We start from the raw sequence: 20257 nt of genomic DNA on the forward strand, positions 1-20257 counted from the left end.
AACAAGGGACTACCTTTCACACCACCCTCTGCCACCCAAACTCTAACAACAGATGCATCAGACTATGCATGGGGGGCTCACCTGACAGGGAAGTGCATTCAGGGCAAATGGAACTCAAGTCAAATGCACCTGCATATCAATCAAAAAGAAATGTTAGCTGTACAGAATGCTCTGACAGCCTTCAAGGACCACATTCTTCCAGGACAACTAATGGTAAAGACAGACAAAACCACTGTTATGTGGTACATAAACAAGCAGGGGGGGTACACATTCTTACCCCCTCTGCAGACTAACCATGGCATTGTGGAACACAGCCTTGAGCTACCAAGTGCACCTACAAGCTCAATTCCTGCCAGGAAAATTAAATACACTGGCAGACGGACTAAGCAGAAACCCCATGGACCAACATGAGTGGAAACTGGAACCAAGGATTTTCAACATGTTGACAAGCAAATGGAGGAGCCCAGATATAGACCTGCTTCCCTCCCCCCAGAACTACCAATTGGACAAATTTTGCACAAGGACTCCCCGCAAACAAGCCTGGAAAATGGATGCTCTGTCCTTCAGCTGGAAAAACCTATCCGTCTATGCCTTCCCCCCTCTGCCTTTGCTACCCAAAGTACTACTAAAAATCAAACAGGACCAACCAAGTATGATTTTGATTGCTCCAGACTGGCCGCACCAACACTGGTAGTCCCTCCTGTGCAATGTGTCATGGTTATCTCCATGCCACCTGCCTCAGACTTCTGCCCTGCTGTCTCAGCAGGAGAACCAGATTCTGCACCCTCAGCTTCTAACACTGAACCTTGCAGCCTGGCTAATTACATAATCTCTCCTTTACCATCACTCAGTAAACCTGTGATGGATATCATTTTAGAGACAAGGAGGCCTAGTACGAGAAAATCTTATGCTGAAAAATGGAAAAGATTCTGTGCCTGGAACCATTCTCAAGGGATGAGCACAGCAGAGCCCAATTTACCTCAGATTTTACAATACTTAACTGAGATGCTTCACAAGGGACTGTCTTTTTCCTCCATTAAAATCCATGCCTCAGCCATTTCAGCTCATTATAACACAGAACCTCCCCTCTTCTCTCATCCACTGCTCAAGCAGTTCCTCAGAGGGGCCAAAAATTTGAGACCACCCAGGAGAGCTCCAACCCCAGCCTGGGACCTTAACTTTGTTTTGGAGAAACTCACTCTACCTCCTTTTAAGCTAGCTGCTACTGCAGATATAAAATTTCTTTCTTGGAAAACAGATTTCCTTTTAGCAATCACTTCAGCTAGAATGGTATCTGAATTACAGGCCCTTATAGCATTGGAGCCTTTCATCATCTTTCATGCAGACAGGGTGTCCCTCAGGACCAATCCATCCTTCATGCCCAAGGTGGTATCCAATGTGGCTCTTAATCAGTCCATTCATTTGCCAACCTTCTTTCCCAATCCACAGAACAAAGGGGAACAGATACTGCACTCCTTAGATGTGCACAGACAACTTAGATTCTACTTGGACAGGACTAAACCTCAAAGGAAATCTGAACAACTGCTGGTGGCATTTGCTGCAGAGGCAGAGGGGAAGGCTATTTCAAAGCAAACCATTTCTAAATGGATAGGTCATTGCATTCATTTCTGCTATAAGCACCATGGAAAACCTATTCCCCAGGGGATCAGACCTCACTCCACCAGGGCTGCATCTACCTCTACAGCCTTTCTCAGAGACGTCCCTACCAGAGACATCCTAGAAGCTGCTACCTGGAGTTCTGTACATACTTTCACCAAGCATTATCATTTGCCAATTTTCTCTAAATCCAGAGCTAGCTTTGCCACTGCAGTCTTGCAGGGCCTTATAGCTGGTCCTAATGCTATCTAAATTCCTCCTCCCAGCCATAGCTTTGGGAATCTACCCAAATGTAATGACTGCAACAGTGAAACATGAAGAACATAGTACAGTTGTGTACACTTACCATAAATGTAGAAGTTCGAGTGTATTCACTGTTGCAGTCCTGGTTACCCTCCCTCCAGCCTTCTAACTTCTTTTGGCTATACCTCTACTTTCCTTTACTATGCTTAAAAGCTTTTTTGGTGTGTTTGCTTTTTTGTTGGAGGTATATCATTGTACTTTTATATTTAATTGCTTCCCATTAGGGGGGCACCTGACATCTGGGGCAAGAAACACTGATGCAGTGGCGTCGACTGCATGTTTTATACCCCTGACAACCTGACGTCATGGAAGAAGGGACAGCAACGGACGCAGGACCCAAGACTTTGTTAATCAGGCCGACTGAGGGCTACCTGCAAGCAGATAACCCAAATGTAATGACTGCAACAGTGAATACACTCGAACATGTACATTTATGGTAAGTGTACTCAACTGTACTTTATGCTTCCATCTACCATAAAGGCGTATAATGCTCCATTAAAGGGATGTATCATCAGACAAAGTTCACTTTAAAAAAAATGCATTACAGAAGTTCCAGTTTCTGCAGCTTACATACATAGCTTTTTTGCTTGCTACACCAATAACCCAAAAGTTTATGTAGTCATCGACCAGTAAATCATTTCAAGCCTTGTTTTGCTGTAGTAATTGGACAAATGAAGTTGCTAGATTGCCAGCATGAAATTCGCCATGAGCCACGTACCTTCTTATGCATTTCCAGAATATTACCTGATTACATCTAAGAACATTGGAATGTATCGTTAACTTTTTTATGTAATCCTTTGTAGAAGCACATGCTCAAGTTCTGCAGGTTTTTCAGCCTAAATGCCTGACAAGTACAGTTGTCATCACGTTGGGATTCTGAGTTCAAAAGCCATGCCAGAGAACCAGGAAAATATGGGACTTTTGAGAAATTCAAACACAAACACGTTATAGGAAAAAGCCAACTCGGAGAAAGATTTTTTTTTTCTTTTCATGCAGAAAAAGCTGGAAGAAGAAAGCACTAGCTAGACATTAAGTTATATAAAATTAGTCATGAAATGATGTAGTTGCACCACTAACTTTTTTTCATATTATGTTTTTTAAATTATTTTCATATTATCTAATTTTAATTATAAGGAAAATGACATTATGCTTTAGAACTAATTAAAATATTGCTGCAGTAAAGTCTGTTTATTATGTTGCCAGATTTTGTTTTAAAACTTTTAGCTGCAGTAAAAAGCGAAATGTTTTTCTCCTCAATGTGGCATGGTTATTCAGAGTTTGAGATGGAGCACCAAAAGAAAGAAAGATGGCAAAATAAATAAATAAAAACAAGCTAGAATTTTCACCAAAAAAGAGGCCCGAGGGATATATGCAAATGATTCCATAAGGAGTTTGTGTTAAGAAGTGTGTGTGTGTATGTGTGTGTGTGTGTGTGTGTGTGTGTGTGTGTGTGTGTGTGTGTGCGTGTGTGTGTGTTTATGTGTTTGAAATACATTTGGAAATCCACATTTATTGCAACCACAGTTTGCCTGTAGAGGGCTTTGAACTAAACACTGACTGCTGAAAACAAGAGTACACAAAATAATTTTTTTTTCAGCTACATCACTTCTGAATTTTTACTTTTTAAGTCTTTAAGTATACGTTCAGGCCAAGAAAGCCAAAGAAAGAAGTCAGAATTCTAAAAGCAGAGCTAATATAGGAGTAGGCCCGACTGTGGGCTGCATGGCTTCTAAGTGGGAGTTAACAAAGGTCTATACCCAGGGTACCATTTTCAAAACAAGGCCACCAGATTATACAACTTTTTATAAAATATGCTGTTTTACTGCCTAGACACTTACTCATGTCCATTTTATTTCAGGTTATGACCATTTATCATAAATGGATAAAACATGTAAAGCAATTACAGCACTGATGAGTTCTGGTAGATGGATACAAAGAAGGCTGTAGCTCAAAGCTGTTGCTGTATTTTTTGGAAATTCCCCACTAGACTGGAACAAGTCTGTTAGTGTTCTCTTGTTTAATTGATGAAAAAGAAACTGACATGTTTCTTGAATTCTGAATTCTCACATTAAAGAGTATGAGACAATAATAACACATTGTGTTTTATTTTGCTGTTGGAGACATTACAGGTTACTGCCACCCACTGTCTGGCAAGCTGAACTTGCAGTATACCTGCATAAACCAGTAAGCCTACTTCTGAGCCACACACTGAGATGTCACACCTTGTCTGATAGCAGTCATCACATGTATATTTTTTCTGCTTAACTAAAGGAATGTACAACCTGAATTGTGCAGATATTCAACTGAGTCATCCCAGTGCTTTTGAAGAAGCATTAATTTTGTCTAGTCTGTTTTTGGCAGTCAGTGTGTTTAGTGCAAAGCCTTCTACAGGCAAAATGTACGTGTACTAAATGTGGAATTTCCACATGCACCCCAAACACAAAAAATTACACATGCACACATACACAGACTAATTATATGTCATTTTAGGGCAACTCACTAAAGTATACTCCTTTGACATAGGCTTTTGAATCTCTGCTGCTCCTTACAGAGATGAAAATTGTAGTTATCAAATCAAAGCTAATATTAAGAGTGTTACATAATCTCTATGATGCAAGGTAATTTACTGCACAGTTTTTTCAAAACAGGAACTCTAATTTGGTATATTAGAGCTGTGACAGAGGCGCTGTCAATATTATATTGTAAAAGTGTATTTACATCCCCAGTTTGTCAAAACTACGTATAATATTAATACCTTTCCCCAGAAGAAAGAGGTTTTCCAGGTGCTCTCCTTACAAATCTTGCAAAAAAAAAAAAAAGGTAATGTTTGAAATGCAGAAACTGAAGTTATGGTTCCGAATGCTTAAAATATGTAGCTCCATAACATTTTTAATGTACCACATAAAAATCTCTTATTTACTTCTTTATCAAATGCATAGACCTTACAAGCATTTTAGATTTTTCTTTATAAGGCACATTAATTTAAAGGGACAGAGAAACAAAGCATTTATATCACGCTATCGAAAGATAAAAATAGTGAACGCTATTTCATCAAACCTAAAATATCTAAACCACATAATATCGAACATTCAGAACAGCAAATTTTTTCCTTGGGAAAAATTTTGCTATTCCGAAACACATACACACAGCACAAGCACACCTAAAAAACTTCAATACACACACATATACTTATAATCCTACAACTAACCCTACACTAAACTGTACATACACTACTATCTATCCACTTACCTTAACCCAAACCCTAACCCTAAGGTCCGTCACTATCGCACACTCACCTAACCCGGGCCCTAACCCTAACTCACTTAACCCGACCCTAACCCAAATTCACCTAACCCGCACCCTAACCCTAACTCACTTAACCCACGCCCTAATCCTAACAACCACAGAATCGCATACTTACCTGAACCCGACCTGTAAATTTCCACCACAGCACTGAAAATAGCGAAGCCACAGAACGGGCCAACCGAATTCTTTCCGTAGGAAAGAATTAGGTGTTCTGCAGCTTTGCTATTTTTAGCATTCGCGCAAAACGGGTCGATATTAGAACATTCAAAGTTTTAAAACTTCGATGTTCTGATATAGACCCCAAGCAAAGAGTGATGTTGAGATTCTCTACAAAAATGCATATACATCCTTTATCCCACACTGTAGTTATATGGATTAGGCAAGTTCTCTAGCTGCTACCTTAGAAGGGAATCCAGATACCCTTGCTCTAACTATCTGCATCCTTGAATGAAGACTTTATGGGTTAGACAAATTTTGTATCCCTTTTCAGATTTTGCTAGAGGCCATTTGATATTGGATAGAGCCTTCAATGGCCTCCATACTAGGAGCCAAGTACACTTAGATAAACTAGAACAGCTGCCCTTTCCAAACTCCTTCACAGGTATATTCAAGATGAAAGCCTCACTGATTTAGGAGGTCTTACCAATTTTTACTCCTCCCACTTTTCACTTTATTTAGACAGCTATCAGTCATTCAGTATTATAGACAGCATTCTGAACTCAAATACCCTCCTTATCAGTGTTAATACCTTCCAGGCCACATTGCTGGGTCACTGCTCCTTGCAATGTACCCTAATCCCCCATATCCCTTCCTCCTGAAGCTCGAAGTCTTTATAAGACATTCATTATCCATCCCCAGTTTGAGGAAAAGTTAAATGAGTTTACCATTTTTTCATGGAGGCATATCGAGAGGCTGTAGAATCAAATAATATTTTATGAGCACCTGTAAATGCTTTTTTAGGGCTAATCTTGAGACTTTCATATTATGACTATGGTCTCTGTGAGCAGTGCTTTGAGTGAAAGTGGTCAAGTGCCCAGTCCATCTGACAAATTAAGAAGTGGAAAATAAGTAAAATAAATACATCTGTGACATTTGTGGTCAAAGAAAGTTATGCACACAAATACTCACTTGTGTGAAAACAAAATTACAACCGTACGTCTTTGTGACATTCTTGAGTACAATAGTAAAGTGAAGATAAAAAAATTCACTTCTTTTTCCAAAAGCAAAAATGACCAAAACCTAAATCTGTGGCAAAGTTCATTAATACTAAATTGCAACTAATTTTATACTCTTTCTCTCTCTCTCTCTCTATATATATATATATATATATATATATGTGTATATGGGTCTAATTCATATGAGTGAAAGCTCACATGATCGAAATCCATATCATCTAAATGAATTGCACGAAACACCACATCACCGAAACTGCATTATCGACAATAAGCAACGTACGTGTAGGGTAGTGCTATCTTGGAGTTGGTAAATTTATTTTCTGGGAGGTGTGGGGTGCAAAGCCCCTCCCCACATGTGGGGATGCATGAGGGCTTGCCCCCATCAAAAACGTAAGAAATATAGCTGTAGTGTTTCATTTGTTTTAGAGGTTTGTTGTAGATATTTTTAGTATCGGAGGTGCGGTTAGTTGTTGTTAGTTGATAGTGTCTGGTGCAGTAAACTCTCAGTTAACCAGCACCCATGGGGATTTGTAGATGCCAGATAACTGTAGTTTCTGGTTGCTTGAGAGCTACTATTAAAAATAAGCCTGACTAATACTGTGCCCTATACTATTTGTTTGGTTTGACTTGTTCTCAGGTTGCAGAGAGAGGGAATTTATTTCTATCTTCCTTTTCAAAACTCTAAAACATAAGGTCTGGTGCTGCGGGGAGGGGAGACAGATAATGCAACATATGAAAATTGTACTTTATTTCTTTGATTTCCTTTTTTTTTTTGCCAGTTGCTTGAGAATACTGGTTGCTCGAGTTCTGGTTAATTGAGAGTTTACTGTATTTGTTTTGTAATGTGTGGGCGGTGTTGCTTTAAGGGTGTGTAGAATTATGGGATGTTATGGTTGTTGTGGTTTTGAATTAATAGTAAGTTGTTTATTATAATGGTGTTACAACAAGTTATAATTTATAATTTGTAGGAAAGTAGGTGGATGGATTAGTCAGAGATGTTTGGGGAGGAGATTTTGATACTGTGGGAGTCGACATTTTGAAGTTTCGATGTGGTGTTTTATGCAATTCATCTCAATGATATGGGTTTTGATTATGTGAGCTTTTGCATATGATAGACCTATATATATATATATATAAAATTCTTCAGTGAAACGTTCCTGACAAACCTCAATATTATCGCACCAACCAGGCTAATTTGTACCATAGCAAATTTCACTCCAAGGCTTACTAAGGAAACTAAAATTCTTCTAAAGCAAAGGGACAAAGCCAGGGACCTATGGTACACTAACAAATCCTACCCAAATTGCATAGAATTTCAAAAACTCAGGAATAAAGCAAAATCTGAAGTAAAACAAGATAATATAAATTATTACATCTACTTAGAACAGAAACATCAAAAAGACCCACAAAACTTTTTGGTCAGCAGTTAACAAGATACTTAAACCAGGAGAAATGACAACCCCACCCCCAACCTTATCAAACAACCTTAGTAGTACTGCAGAACAGTTTAATATATATTTTACAGAAAGCATTCTAAAACTCACAAAAGAAGTTCCCCAGTCAACCTAACATGTCCATAGGTAAAAAACAACAGTAACAATGCCTTCTCCTTTCAAAACCATCCCTGTGTCTACTATCCAAAAACTTCTAAAAAAACTAAAGCCCACTACAATAGCAGCCGACAAACTCCCAGCCAACCTCTTCAAAATAGCAGCTGAAGCAATTGCATATCCAGTCACCATTCTTATTATTCACTCCATCACTGAACAATACATACTGTTGATCTTGAAAATATCTCCTATAATCCCTTGCATGAAGTGGGGACCTCTACTGAATTGTCAGATTATAGACCAATAGCCATTCTATCACCACTGTCAAAGATCCTTGAAAAATGTATCCGTTCCCAACTTGTCCACTATCTTTCTACTACCAACTTACGATCCATATCCCAACATCAATTTAGACCCAATCACAGCACCACAACAGCCCTCCTGATCTTTACCAGTACAATTAATCAACACAGAAATTAAGGAAATCTAGTCTCAGCAGCCTTCCTAGACATGTCCAAAGCTTTCCATGCAGTATCACATCCCAAGTTACTGTCCAATCTCACCAACCTAAAACTTAGTCCCACTGCCATTAACTGGTCCCATATCTGTCTAATAGGATGCCAACAAGCAGTAAAATGTTTGCTTGACCTCTCCCCCCTCCTCCCTGTCACACTGGGAGTACAACAAGGATCCATACTAAGCCCCAGTATACTCACCAATAAACTTAGTTCAACCCCATCTTCAGCCACCTTGATCTAATATGCAGACGATTCAACACTCATGCACCACCCCCAACATACTACAGCTCCAAGACATAATACAAAGATCCTTCACCATTGAAAACTGGCTCACTAATGTTCAACTCATCTTACATCCTAGTAAAACCAAACTAATTATCTTCCAACCTTCCAAAGCCTCTGATCTTCCTCCCTCCTTCACTGTTAAAGCTTCAGACAATACAATAATTACTCCAGATGTGCGATCCAACTTTTAGGTGTAGTAGTTGACAACAACATGAGATTTGATCTACACATAGCACACACCATGAAAAAGGTTCACAAAAAGCTTGGTACACTATATAGAAATAAACAATTCCTTACCAATAACACTAGAATGTCCATCACAAGAACTCATCTTCTTTCCACCCTTCTCTATGCCTACCCCATTATCACCAACCTTAGGAAAACTAACCTCAAAAAGTTGGTAACAGGCTATAACAAAATAACAAAATTTGCTACTAACTCTACATATAGGATTCACCACTGTATATCACTAAAAGAACTCTGCTGGTTAGAATTACCCCAGTTGCTTGCATATAATCAACTTACAATGGCCCACAAAATATTTCACCATCCACATGAGATACCAGCCATCCAAAACATAGTAACTCAATATTCCAAGAATCGCTCTCTTTGCTCCCCCAACAAAACCTTAATAACAGTTACCAAAGTCAAAAATATCGCTGGAGACTCACTCAATTCCAGCCATGTAGCAGAAATGTGGAATATACTACCTGAGTCAATCAGATCAGTAGCAAACATCTCAAACTTCAAAATACTACTCAAAAATCAGTTTAGTAATACATGGCTCAGCACGTCTATACGCCTAGGTTAACATTACCTCTCACCACACTCTACTAGTATATGTACTTTAACTCTTAAAATTTCTTTCATTTTCTTAATTTATTCCTTCCTTATAAACACACCACAAAATAACTGTTGGTATATTTAATTAAAAACTAAAATGACCCGCACGGGTTCCTATCAGCATCTCAAATGCTGACAATATCGAATACGATATTGTCACCGCGAGAATGCTGCAAGTGCAGAACATCAAATGGGTAAACGGAAATCTCCATAAGGGGAGATTTCCATTTACTTCAATGTAGTGCGGTCTCTGAGTTGATATATTTAAGTAGCAGAGGGTGTGGGGGGTGCAGAGTGGCTTTCCCCCTGCCTACACCCTTTAGTTTTTTTTTTTTGGTGGTGTTTGTTTTTTTTTTGTTTTTTTTATCGGCATTCGAAAATGTAATAGTTCGAGCATTTCAGTTCAATATTTAGTGATTCGAACTATTACATTTTCGAAATGCTGATATAGACCCAGACCCACACACCATCTGCATACACTGTTAACCTGCTACCTTACATGAATTCCTAACTCTCAACTTCTGCTTTTGCAGTCCTGTTTCAACTCCCAACAGGCCCTAAAGCTCTTAATCTTCTATCAAAAATCTAATCACTGTATAAACATGTTGCCTACAAATGTAGCCATTGTATTAACCTGTTTTCTATAAATGTATTCAAATAACAAACTGTGCTTCTGTATAATGCTATCTATCTAAAATGATACTCTTTGTATATACTTGTGTTTTTTTTTTGTTGTTTTCTTTATATGTAATCAGATACTGAGCTGTACTTCTATAAAATGTAATTCTACATACTATGAACTATATAAAATTCCTTTCATTGTAAGTGGAGCTTTTCTCCCCTGGCCTCCGCTGAAAATGGGCATCTGCCCAGTCGGACTTTCCCAGTAAACAAATGTAAATACATAAAAATAAATAAATAAATCTCTTTTTTCTTTTTTTGAAGTTGAGCAAAGGCCCAGTCAGTACAGCTTCATAAAGGACACTTCACAAAACTAATATTTGCACATGGATGAAAAGGTCAAGTATGTCTTGAGCAAGGGCCCAATCAGTACAGCTTCATATAGGACACTTCACAAAACTAATATTTGCACATGGATGAAAAGGTCAAGTATGTCTTTCCAGCTGTAATTTACTGTAATAAGTGTAGCTTTATAAAAAACAGATCTACAATAGACTATATTTAAATCATTTACCACAGTGATGCCCACAAGATTCAAGTAATTATTAATGCTTAGACACAGGAAGGGCATTTGATAAGCTCTACTGACCATATGTGTTTGTGAAATTTTTCAGCTTCCCTCAAGTACTCACAGACCTGCTTTATGCTATATGTAAGGCTGTTTCTCTTTAAAATTATCTCTCTCCAAAGGGGAAGCTAGCAAAATATCTTTTTTTGTTTGCAAACTGTGTTTCCTTGTGGTCTCTAGAGAGTGTGCTTTCTGTTATGGACTGAAGCAAAATAAATGTCAGTGGGCAGAATCAGAGGTCTTGGTTCTATACTAGAAAAGAATGGATTGTTCTCTGCAGGTTAAAGGTAAAGCAGATACCTCAGGTAGGAGTTGAAGAACTGTGAAGTCTGGTTCATGAGTAAGGTTACAAGGAATCAGAAGACTGACTTCTGGACAGATGGACATGTTGGTGACCATACTGCAGGTATTATGCCAAGTTTAGTGCAGAAGTCAAAACTAAGTCACATAACAAAGCTTTCACTTTACCAGCCATTGGAGCCTCTTCCCTCCACTGCTACCATGAACATTGGCTACTTACTGAAAGAATAGAATCACAATTAACAAAGTGGGAATGACATATCTTTACAGCATTGCTGAGCTTTAATCACTGTGACAATGTAAGGATATCAGCAGTTTGGGATGATTTCAGAGTAGATCTGTAGTTCCTTTGGATTGAGAAGAGCCAGGTGAGGTGGTTTGAACAGTTAGTGAGGATGCCTGCCGGTGCCATCTCAGAGACATATACCGGGCGAGTCTCATGGAAAGGAGACTCTTGGCAGACCAGGACAAGCTGGAGACAGAGTATACTTTACATCTTGCTATGGAAAGCTTAGTGATCTCATAGGATGAGTTGGGGTCTGTTGTTGGGAATACAGAGGTCTAGTCTGTCCTGCATACCTTGCTAGCACTGTGACCCCTAACAGGATCTGGATAGATGTAGTTCTGAGGCAAGGTAATTGTTTACTGCCACAGTGTATATTAGCTACCGTAGCATGAATTTTCCCAGAGACAGAATACCTTCTGATAAAACTGACTGAAAATGTCAATGTCTGACTTGATGTCACTCACTAAGTATAGGTAAATGAGGTCAATTAAAAAAGAGAAACTAAGTTTTATGAAAAAAATTTATTTACTCTGGGGATAGGTGATAATGTCATGCTGGCCTGGCTAGGTCACTTTGCAGCAACAAGGCTGAAGATATATTGTGAATTTAAGCTTAGAACTGAAAGTACTATCCTCTGTTTCACAGCATTTATTTTTTAGAGTAGTGATCCCTAGTAACAGAACTGCAGAAGGGTAAATGTGAAAGAAGTGGTAATTGTTAATCTATAATAAATGCAGAGTACTAATTACTTGAACAAAAGTCTGTCCGCTATTGTGTGGCATGTTACACTATCATATATGCTCTCTGTAGGAGTTGTTTCAGCTAGATGAATACAACATTGACAGCAGTCTCATGATCTTAAAAAAGTGAAGTAAAGTCACTTTCTTTCAAATCAAATGGTGTGTGCTAGAATTTACAACAATTAACAACAAAATGTTGAAGAGCAACAAGTTGCATAAAATCCTTGTAGCTGCAAGAGACGCACCATAAAAGGATATGTACCAAAAATGTGTCTAAGTTCAGTATTTTGACTTTTTTCCATGTCCTTGTGACATGAATAGTATGACAGTATTCAACATATGGGGGGTAGAGTATGGGGATATTGATTTTTTATCAGTGTGTCCACAAATATGTGTGTGCAGTGGGAAAACAGCGAACAAACCAGCATCGGGACATGTCTGGTGATCTCATGCAGCAGCCAGAAAGACAGCTAGGTCCAATATGTAATCAAAGGCTTGAACCTGGTTCTAAGTCCATTACATTTTGTAGTGTACAGGTATAGCCATATTACATTTAGTTATAATATTACATTAATCACCCTCCCAGCCCAAGCATGGCCTTTCATATCATCCTGATTAAACAAATAGTTTATTGTCTTATGTAGTTATGTGGTCATTATATGGTCATTATAACAAATACTGTAAAACTTAAGATGAATTCACAACATCTGTTTGCAACTGAAAAGCTTGAGGGTCAAGAGCAATCGTTTTATTTTAAAATAAGTGAAAGTGAGAACATTTTGGTAAAAATATGCAACATTTTTTCTAAAGAAACAGGTAGCTGGATCAGAAAGCAGTTTGCTAATAATTCTGCAGAACTCAGTTATAAACTGCAATAATGTGTTATAGTTTGTGTGAAACCATAATGTTGATATGAACATGCTTTAACCAAAACAATTTTCTTAAACAGGTGCTCCTGAGATAACAGCATTTGGTGACCCTCGGGTGAGCATTGACCGTCAGTTTTCTACCTTACCTGCAATCTCTGACAGCCGCTTTACTGACCCTCGTATGCACTACCCTGGAGCATTTCCTTATTCTACAACTCCAGTAACATCTGCAATAGGAATAGGTATGCCAGCCATGACAACTGCATCTAGATATCACACATACCTGCCCCCACCATACCCAGGCTCCTCCCAGGGTCAAAGTGGACCTTTCCAGACCAGTACTTCACCATATCATCTCTATTATAGCACATCAGCAGGGTCGTACCAGTTTTCTATGATGCCAGGGGGAGACCGATCACCACCACGTATTCTACCTCCATGCACTAATGCTGCCACAGGATCTACTCTTCTCAATCCCAATCTTCCAAATCAGAATGATGTGGTAGAAGATGAAGGTAGTCACAGCAATTCTCCAACTAATATGGGCACAGTAGCAAGGCTGGAAGAAGCAGTATGGCGGCCATATTAAATTATGAAGTCATGCATAAGCAAGGGATGCTATTAAAAATTTATGCATTTTAAAGACATATAGGATGATTCCCCAAAAGGGAATTTTGAAAGGACTGTGAATGCTTCCAAGTGGCGCTGTGAATTCAAAAAGACAATTTTTTACATTCTTTTTTATTATTATTATTATTTTGCCAATGTTGTAAATGAGCTTTCTCTTTGATGCAGCTCAGCTTACTTTCTTTTTTTAATCCTTGCTGGAAACCTGCGTTTATTTTTATTTGTGATGTTAGCACCTTATGTTTTATAAGGCTTTCATTTTTTTTTAACATTTTGAAAAGTTGTTATCTTTGGTATGACATCTTTCCTTGCTAAATCACTGAAAGTCATCAACCTGCCTTTAAGTAAGTTTCACTCGTCTGTGATCTAAATATTGGGTCGTGTTGAACTACTGTGCAACCATAATGAGAGGGGTCTTTAATATTTATGAATTAATGTTTTTTTTTTCATTTCTTGCTAAACAGTGACTGTATTATTTAACTTTTTTGTATATAAAGGCTATGTGTAGCAGCAGGTAAGCACTCCTGAGTTAAAAACATAGAGAACAGGTTTTAACAGTGATGGGTAACCTGGCAAATTGAAATCTGCACACAGTACTGCTTTACAAGGTGATACCTCCCCATTCCTTCATGACCAGCATTCCAAATGCATTGATTTAAAGGACTGATATTCCTACTTTAAACAAATGTCGGTAGAGAATTTCATTTAATTCATTAAGGTACTAATTAGCAGAAGGGTGCCATAGATTACAAAGCCTGCAGAATATCTTTTACATTTACAAATTCCAGTTCTTGCACTATACTCAGTTAAAAGTGAGAATGCAACAGCAACTTTCAGAATGACATTCTGTATGTAGCATCTTTTTTGTCTTATTGTCATGTTCAGAAGATAATTATTATTACTGATTGTTATGAAGGTAGATTGTCATTACAATGTTATGTGCATTTTCTGGAAGCCAGTCACACATTTTGATAAAAACTGTAAACAGTGATATGGTGGTATACTTGTAGTTGTTGAAATGTTGAGGCTTGTCCTGCAAGCAAGCCCCTTTTCAAACCATATGAAGTTCCTGCCATGCATGCAATGTTTACCTCAGAAGGAGGCTGCCCTAGAATGTTCTGAGTAGTTCTTCAGTCTCATATAGCTACAGTTATCTGACATACTTTATGACATGCAAAGTGTTTTAAACATTATGTGTAAAGCAGGTCTGAAACCATGGTCTGTGGCAGGTTTGAGACCATGACCTATCCTGCATCATTTACCTGTAAGACAGATTATTATCTCATCAGGTTTAAATGCAGTGTAACAGCTAAGCAATTCTTGAGCACCGTAGTATGGCACTCATGGAAGCTACTGTGAATGATGTAGTAGAATAGAAACACCTTGTCAAATGTTACCCATCACCAAGTTTTAAATATATGAGATGTTAGAAGTCACTGTTAATTGTTCTGGCACTATTTTATTTGAGATGCTGGTCTTAATGTAGTTGATGTTGTCTCCAGTCCAGCTGCCAAATGAAAATGTGTGTTTTTTTAAGTAATCATATTGAATCTTATTTAATTCTCCTTTCACAAGAAAAAGCATTTACTTGTCATCTCAAAAGACATATTTAACAGCAGATATTTTAATCTGATGTGATGTTAAATGATGACTGAAGCTTGTGAGGGAGACCATGGGCTGCAGGCAGCAAAATAGCTGGACTGTTGTTTTATTTAAATCAATTTGTTTTTGTATTTTCTTTTTGATTTATTTAAAATAGTTTATGTTTCCTTTTGTATTTGCTATGACTGATAAGGTACAGTATCCCTTTATATGATTGAACTAGACTCATCAGTCTAGTAAAAAGGGAGGCCATTCTGCAGACTGTAATAACATTTACTACACCTTTCTGTAGTAGTAGTGTAAGACTAGCCTATTCAGACTCTGTGCTGTCATAGCAACCTTGTGCTTCCACTTGGGCATGTTGCACTGTACATCTTCACTGCAGATCCATTTTGTTTTAGCTGGTACTTTATTTCTACTGGAACATTACTCTTTCGTTGTACATATGAGAGTGTAAGTCACGTATATACTAGGACACAGAGTCATAATGAATAAAATGTACATCTTGTAGGAAGTAAGTTTTATGACCAAGTGTTACACAAAACTGTAAAGAATGAAAAGCACAGCTTGCAATCCGTGGAATTCATAACATGTAGCACTGGTAAAATGCTCAATATTCAACAGGGTCAGGTCCATTTTTTTAAACTTTGCTTGTTTCGTGCCATGAGATTAGATATGATCCTAAACTAAATGTTAATGTACCTAATTGCAATAAAATTTAACTTAAATAAATACCTAGCTATATTCCATGAAACACAGAAAGTTGGCAAAACACACCCAATTATATTGAGCATAACTTTATTAATGCTACTCGTTTGTGAATCTCAGGGAATGTTAGCCATAGTACCTGAGATTGTATGTGAAGTTTGAACAGTTTGACTGAATATGTGATGTTACTTTGCAGGAACACTGACCCCCTTCTTCACACTGTATGAGAACAGTTTTGAGCCTTGTGCAGTTATCCTTTTAATGAAGGATAGTTCTCCTTGGGCTTGAACTATGTTGCATCACATACATTCTAATGTGACAAAATATTCAGCATTTTCAGTCACTTTCAGATAGTCACCACAAGCACTGTTTGGAAATCAGATACTTATTTTGTTGATCAGGTTCGTGTAAAACTAATATTTATTTGTCTGTTATTCTTCCAGTAGAGACTCTGATGATAGAAACATTTTTAACTTTTTTTAGTATATACTACTATTTTTTTCTTTGTTGACCCAAAAATAACATAAAGCTGCCAATTTTGTGTTGCTCACTGTTGAAGTATTTTAGAATTTGTTGTGCTTTTGGTTAGGTGATACTTTTTTGGCAGAGCATTTTACTTATGCATTTATGGTGCAAATCATTCCCTTTCTGGTAGTTTAAAAGCTCCAGATGTAGTACTGGCTGTCCATTGTGCTATATATAACATTATTTTGGCCATTGTTACCAATTATAAAATTGTATAATTGTCCATGAAATTGTTAAGTTATAATTCTTTATTAGCATAACATAGTAAAACAACATAAAACATTGACTTGCATTGCAGCCAAGGAGGTGTAAGTGTCTGCTTTCCCTCTCTGATACCATATGCTGCTTCAAAAATTTGATGACAAGGAAGTATAACCATAGCAGTTGTGGTGGGCATTTAGCCTTATGTAACCAGCAAGCTTGGAAAAGAAAAAATGTACTTACCTGAATTTCTTAAAGATTAATTTTGAATAACTGTAAGATTGCATGGACTCATTGTGGTGTAGCAAATAGTCTGTAATACTATCAGTTTAAGACTCTACATAGATGCAATAGGTAACACCCATTATAAATACACTGAGATGTGCTCTAATGTAGAGGATTTTTATCAGTCCTTCGATCACATCTGCACTGTTATGTGTTCAAAACTTGGATGCCATAAAATTCACCCCGACAGGAAGCATGAGAAGTGAATCTTGGCATCCATGTCAGTAACACATAATAAGTTACGATCGGATACCTGATCATAATTCTTTGTAGTTTATGGAACTTTATCTGTTCCTTGTGCTATTGGTTACTGAAAGCCAGTGAAGACATCAACACGCAATGGTTGTACTTTGTGACTAACATGGGACCCGATATTAATAGCATTTAGAAAAGTGCCTTTCTAATCACTGTGAATAGCGGCTCTTGAGTTAGTATAGTGCTTAATTAACTTAAGGTGTTCTTCGTGTTTCACTGTTGCAGTCATCACCTGTGGGTTATCCCTGCTGTGGGAGCCCTCAGCCAGCCTGAATACCAGAGTCAATGTTTTTCTGCGTCGGCTGCTGTTGCATGCTGCCTGATGTCAGGTCATCAGTGCTATAAAGGAGAGCAGCTGATGCCATTACATCACCCTTTCTTGCCGTGGAGCCCTTAGCAGAAGCGGTTTGCAAGTGTGGTCACTGCCAGGGTTTTGATTTACAGCTGAAAACGTTTAAAGCTAAGTACCCCATTGGGGATCCTTTTTTTTCTTGCACTAACCGATGTATGAAAAAGTTAACAATCATTTTGCCTGTGGAAAGCAAATACCACACCGAGACTTCCCTCATACTGCGTCACTTGTTTAGGCCCAGATCACGATGTCCCGCATTGCTGGTTTTGTGCCCTCTTAAATGCGAAAATCATTTGTCGTAGAGCTCTTATTTTAGCCAGGGATTTTCGTCTTCCATCTTCACATTCCAAAATGATGTCATTTAGCCAACCTTCCATAGACATTCTGAAGAAACGTAAGGATAAAGATAAATGCAGGCCACACAAGGCCAATCCTTCCAACGATGCTACCATTAAGCAAGTCATCAGTTCTCCGGAATTCAGTGAGGCATTTTCGCAGCCCCTGATGCCGATTTGATACCTTCGCATGCCTCTACCAAGACCCTTTCGGAGTCCAGTATGCCGCAGAAATCTCCTTTGTCTTCCAAGTCTTTGGTTGTCTCTGCCTCGGTTGGGTCCGGAGCCAGGACGCAGGCACTGGCTTCCAAGGAGGCCTTTCGCACTACCGATTCCAGACAAAAAATGTCTTCACTTCCCACTACCGTTCCTCTCAGACCAATGGATTCATTTAGGCCTAGAGGCAAGGCCATTCCCAGGAAAACTACCTCTAGCCACCATGTTCCTCTTGCTCCTCCTCTCCAAACTCAAATGCTTAAAATGGCAGAGGATCTTATCTCCCTTATCAGGGGTAGTCAGGTTACAACTTCTGAAAGGAAAAGAGACCTTTCTTCTGATATACTCACAGAACAGGATTCTGAGGAATCTGATTATTCACAGTTTGCAGAGGAACAATAACCTCTGACTGCTTAGGACAATTCAGATGCAGAGGAATCCATTCCCTCTGCCTCCACATCAGAAGATCTTTCCTTTGGGGAAACCCTTCATACCCTCAGGGAACATTTCCACTGGGAATCCCAGGACTTTCCTCAGTCTAAGAAAAGACTAAGAGAGTTTGTAGACCTGCCCCAGCACAGACCCTTGGCCATCCCTTCTATCTTAGAGGTGGTTGATGATGTCTTCAAGGAATCCAGTTTAACTTCTGATGCCCTCCCACCTACTCCCAGAAAACCTGACAGGTGTTACAGAGTACCAGATTCTCACAAATACCTGTACAGAAATTCTGCTGCAGACCCGGAGATCATTACACAGGGACCAAAAGAAACTAAGGTTAGTTCTACAAACAATCCTACTCCTTCTGGCAAGGACTCCAGAGCTCTGGACAGGTGGGATAAAAAGTATACAACTCTGCAACCTCGGCTATTAAAGCTCTCAACTGTCATTTCACATGTTAAAATATCAATAACACACTTTGGAACTGTTAAAACAAAACATTTCTACCTTTCTGACTGTGCCAGTTCGAAAGAGTTAGCAGATTTACTGCACTCTACTTGTCAAGTGGCTAAACATTCATTCCACTGTGGATATGATGCCCTAGAAGCATTTAGCAGGGTAGCAGTGTCAGGATCTGTCATTAGGAAACATGCATGGTTGAAGGAACAGCCTCTCCCTGATCATGTCAAATCTAAATTACTCGATGCACCCTTGGATAAGGGCCACTTGTTTGGAAAAAAAGCAGAAGAGGTGCTTAAAAAGATGGACGATAAAGCAAACTCTATGCTGACCCATTCCTAGGTATCTTACTAACCTACCACCCCTATCCTCAGCTTTGGGAATTCTGTCACAGGTGATGACTGCAACAGTGAAACATGAAGAACATAGTACAGTTGTGTACACTTACCATAAATGTAGATGTTCGAGTGTATTCACTGTTGCAGTCCTGGTTTCCCACCCTCCTTCCCCCTTATATCTTCTTTTTTTAGAGAGACATAAGTTTCAGAAGGTGACTTTTAGCCACCAGGACCATTTTACCATATTCACTTGGGCCTCTTGATGGGTTAGGGCAAGAAACACTGATGTAATGGCATCGGCTGCTCTCCTTTATAGCAGTGACAATCTGACGTCAGACAGCATGCGACAGCAGCCGATGCAGAAAAACATTGACTTTGGTATTCGGGCCAGCCAAGGGCTACCACAGCAGGGATAATGCACAGGTGATGACTGCAACAGTGAATACACTCAAACATCTACATTTATAGAAATTGTACACAACTGTACTTTATCTTTTTCGCGATATTGGTGCATAATCTTGGAGCTCCATGTACTACATTTATTTACTGTTTTGCACTAATCCTGCTGATTTTTATCAGTCATTAGCATTTTTTGCCACATGAGATTTGTTTTTAGGAAACTGCCAGTCCTCCTGAAAGTAGAAAAACATTTTCTTTGCTACTGTGTGTTTGTGCCATATGTAAAATTGAAAGATTTCACTGGATTTGACATAGTTGATGTTTTTCTCTACAGTACCATATTTTTTAATTTGCTGTGGATACACTACTTGTTCCCATAGCTAAAGACACCCATGTAAGCATGTAACAATTACTTGTAACCTGCTGATACTGTCCTCTAAACATGTTTAATAATATTTATGATTATTTCTTTGTAG

At 38.5% G+C, this 20257-nt stretch overlaps 1 protein-coding gene across 1 annotated transcript in view; it reads left to right on the top strand.

Moving 5' to 3' along the window:
* RUNX1 (RUNX family transcription factor 1) overlaps window positions 1-17540 on the top strand; it is a 254787-nt gene extending 237247 nt beyond the window's left edge. The window contains exon 6 of the mRNA XM_044071554.1: window positions 13122-17540. Within this exon, the coding sequence (XP_043927489.1) occupies window positions 13122-13630 (509 nt within the window). The 3' untranslated portion in view covers window positions 13631-17540. The remainder of the gene's footprint in view (window positions 1-13121) is intronic.
* Window positions 17541-20257: the final 2717 nt, after the last annotated feature.

Source organism: Protopterus annectens, chromosome 5.part0, assembly GCF_019279795.1.
Source record: "Protopterus annectens isolate FY-2018-M chromosome 5.part0, PAN1.0, whole genome shotgun sequence".
NCBI classification, from domain to species: domain Eukaryota; kingdom Metazoa; phylum Chordata; order Ceratodontiformes; family Protopteridae; genus Protopterus; species Protopterus annectens.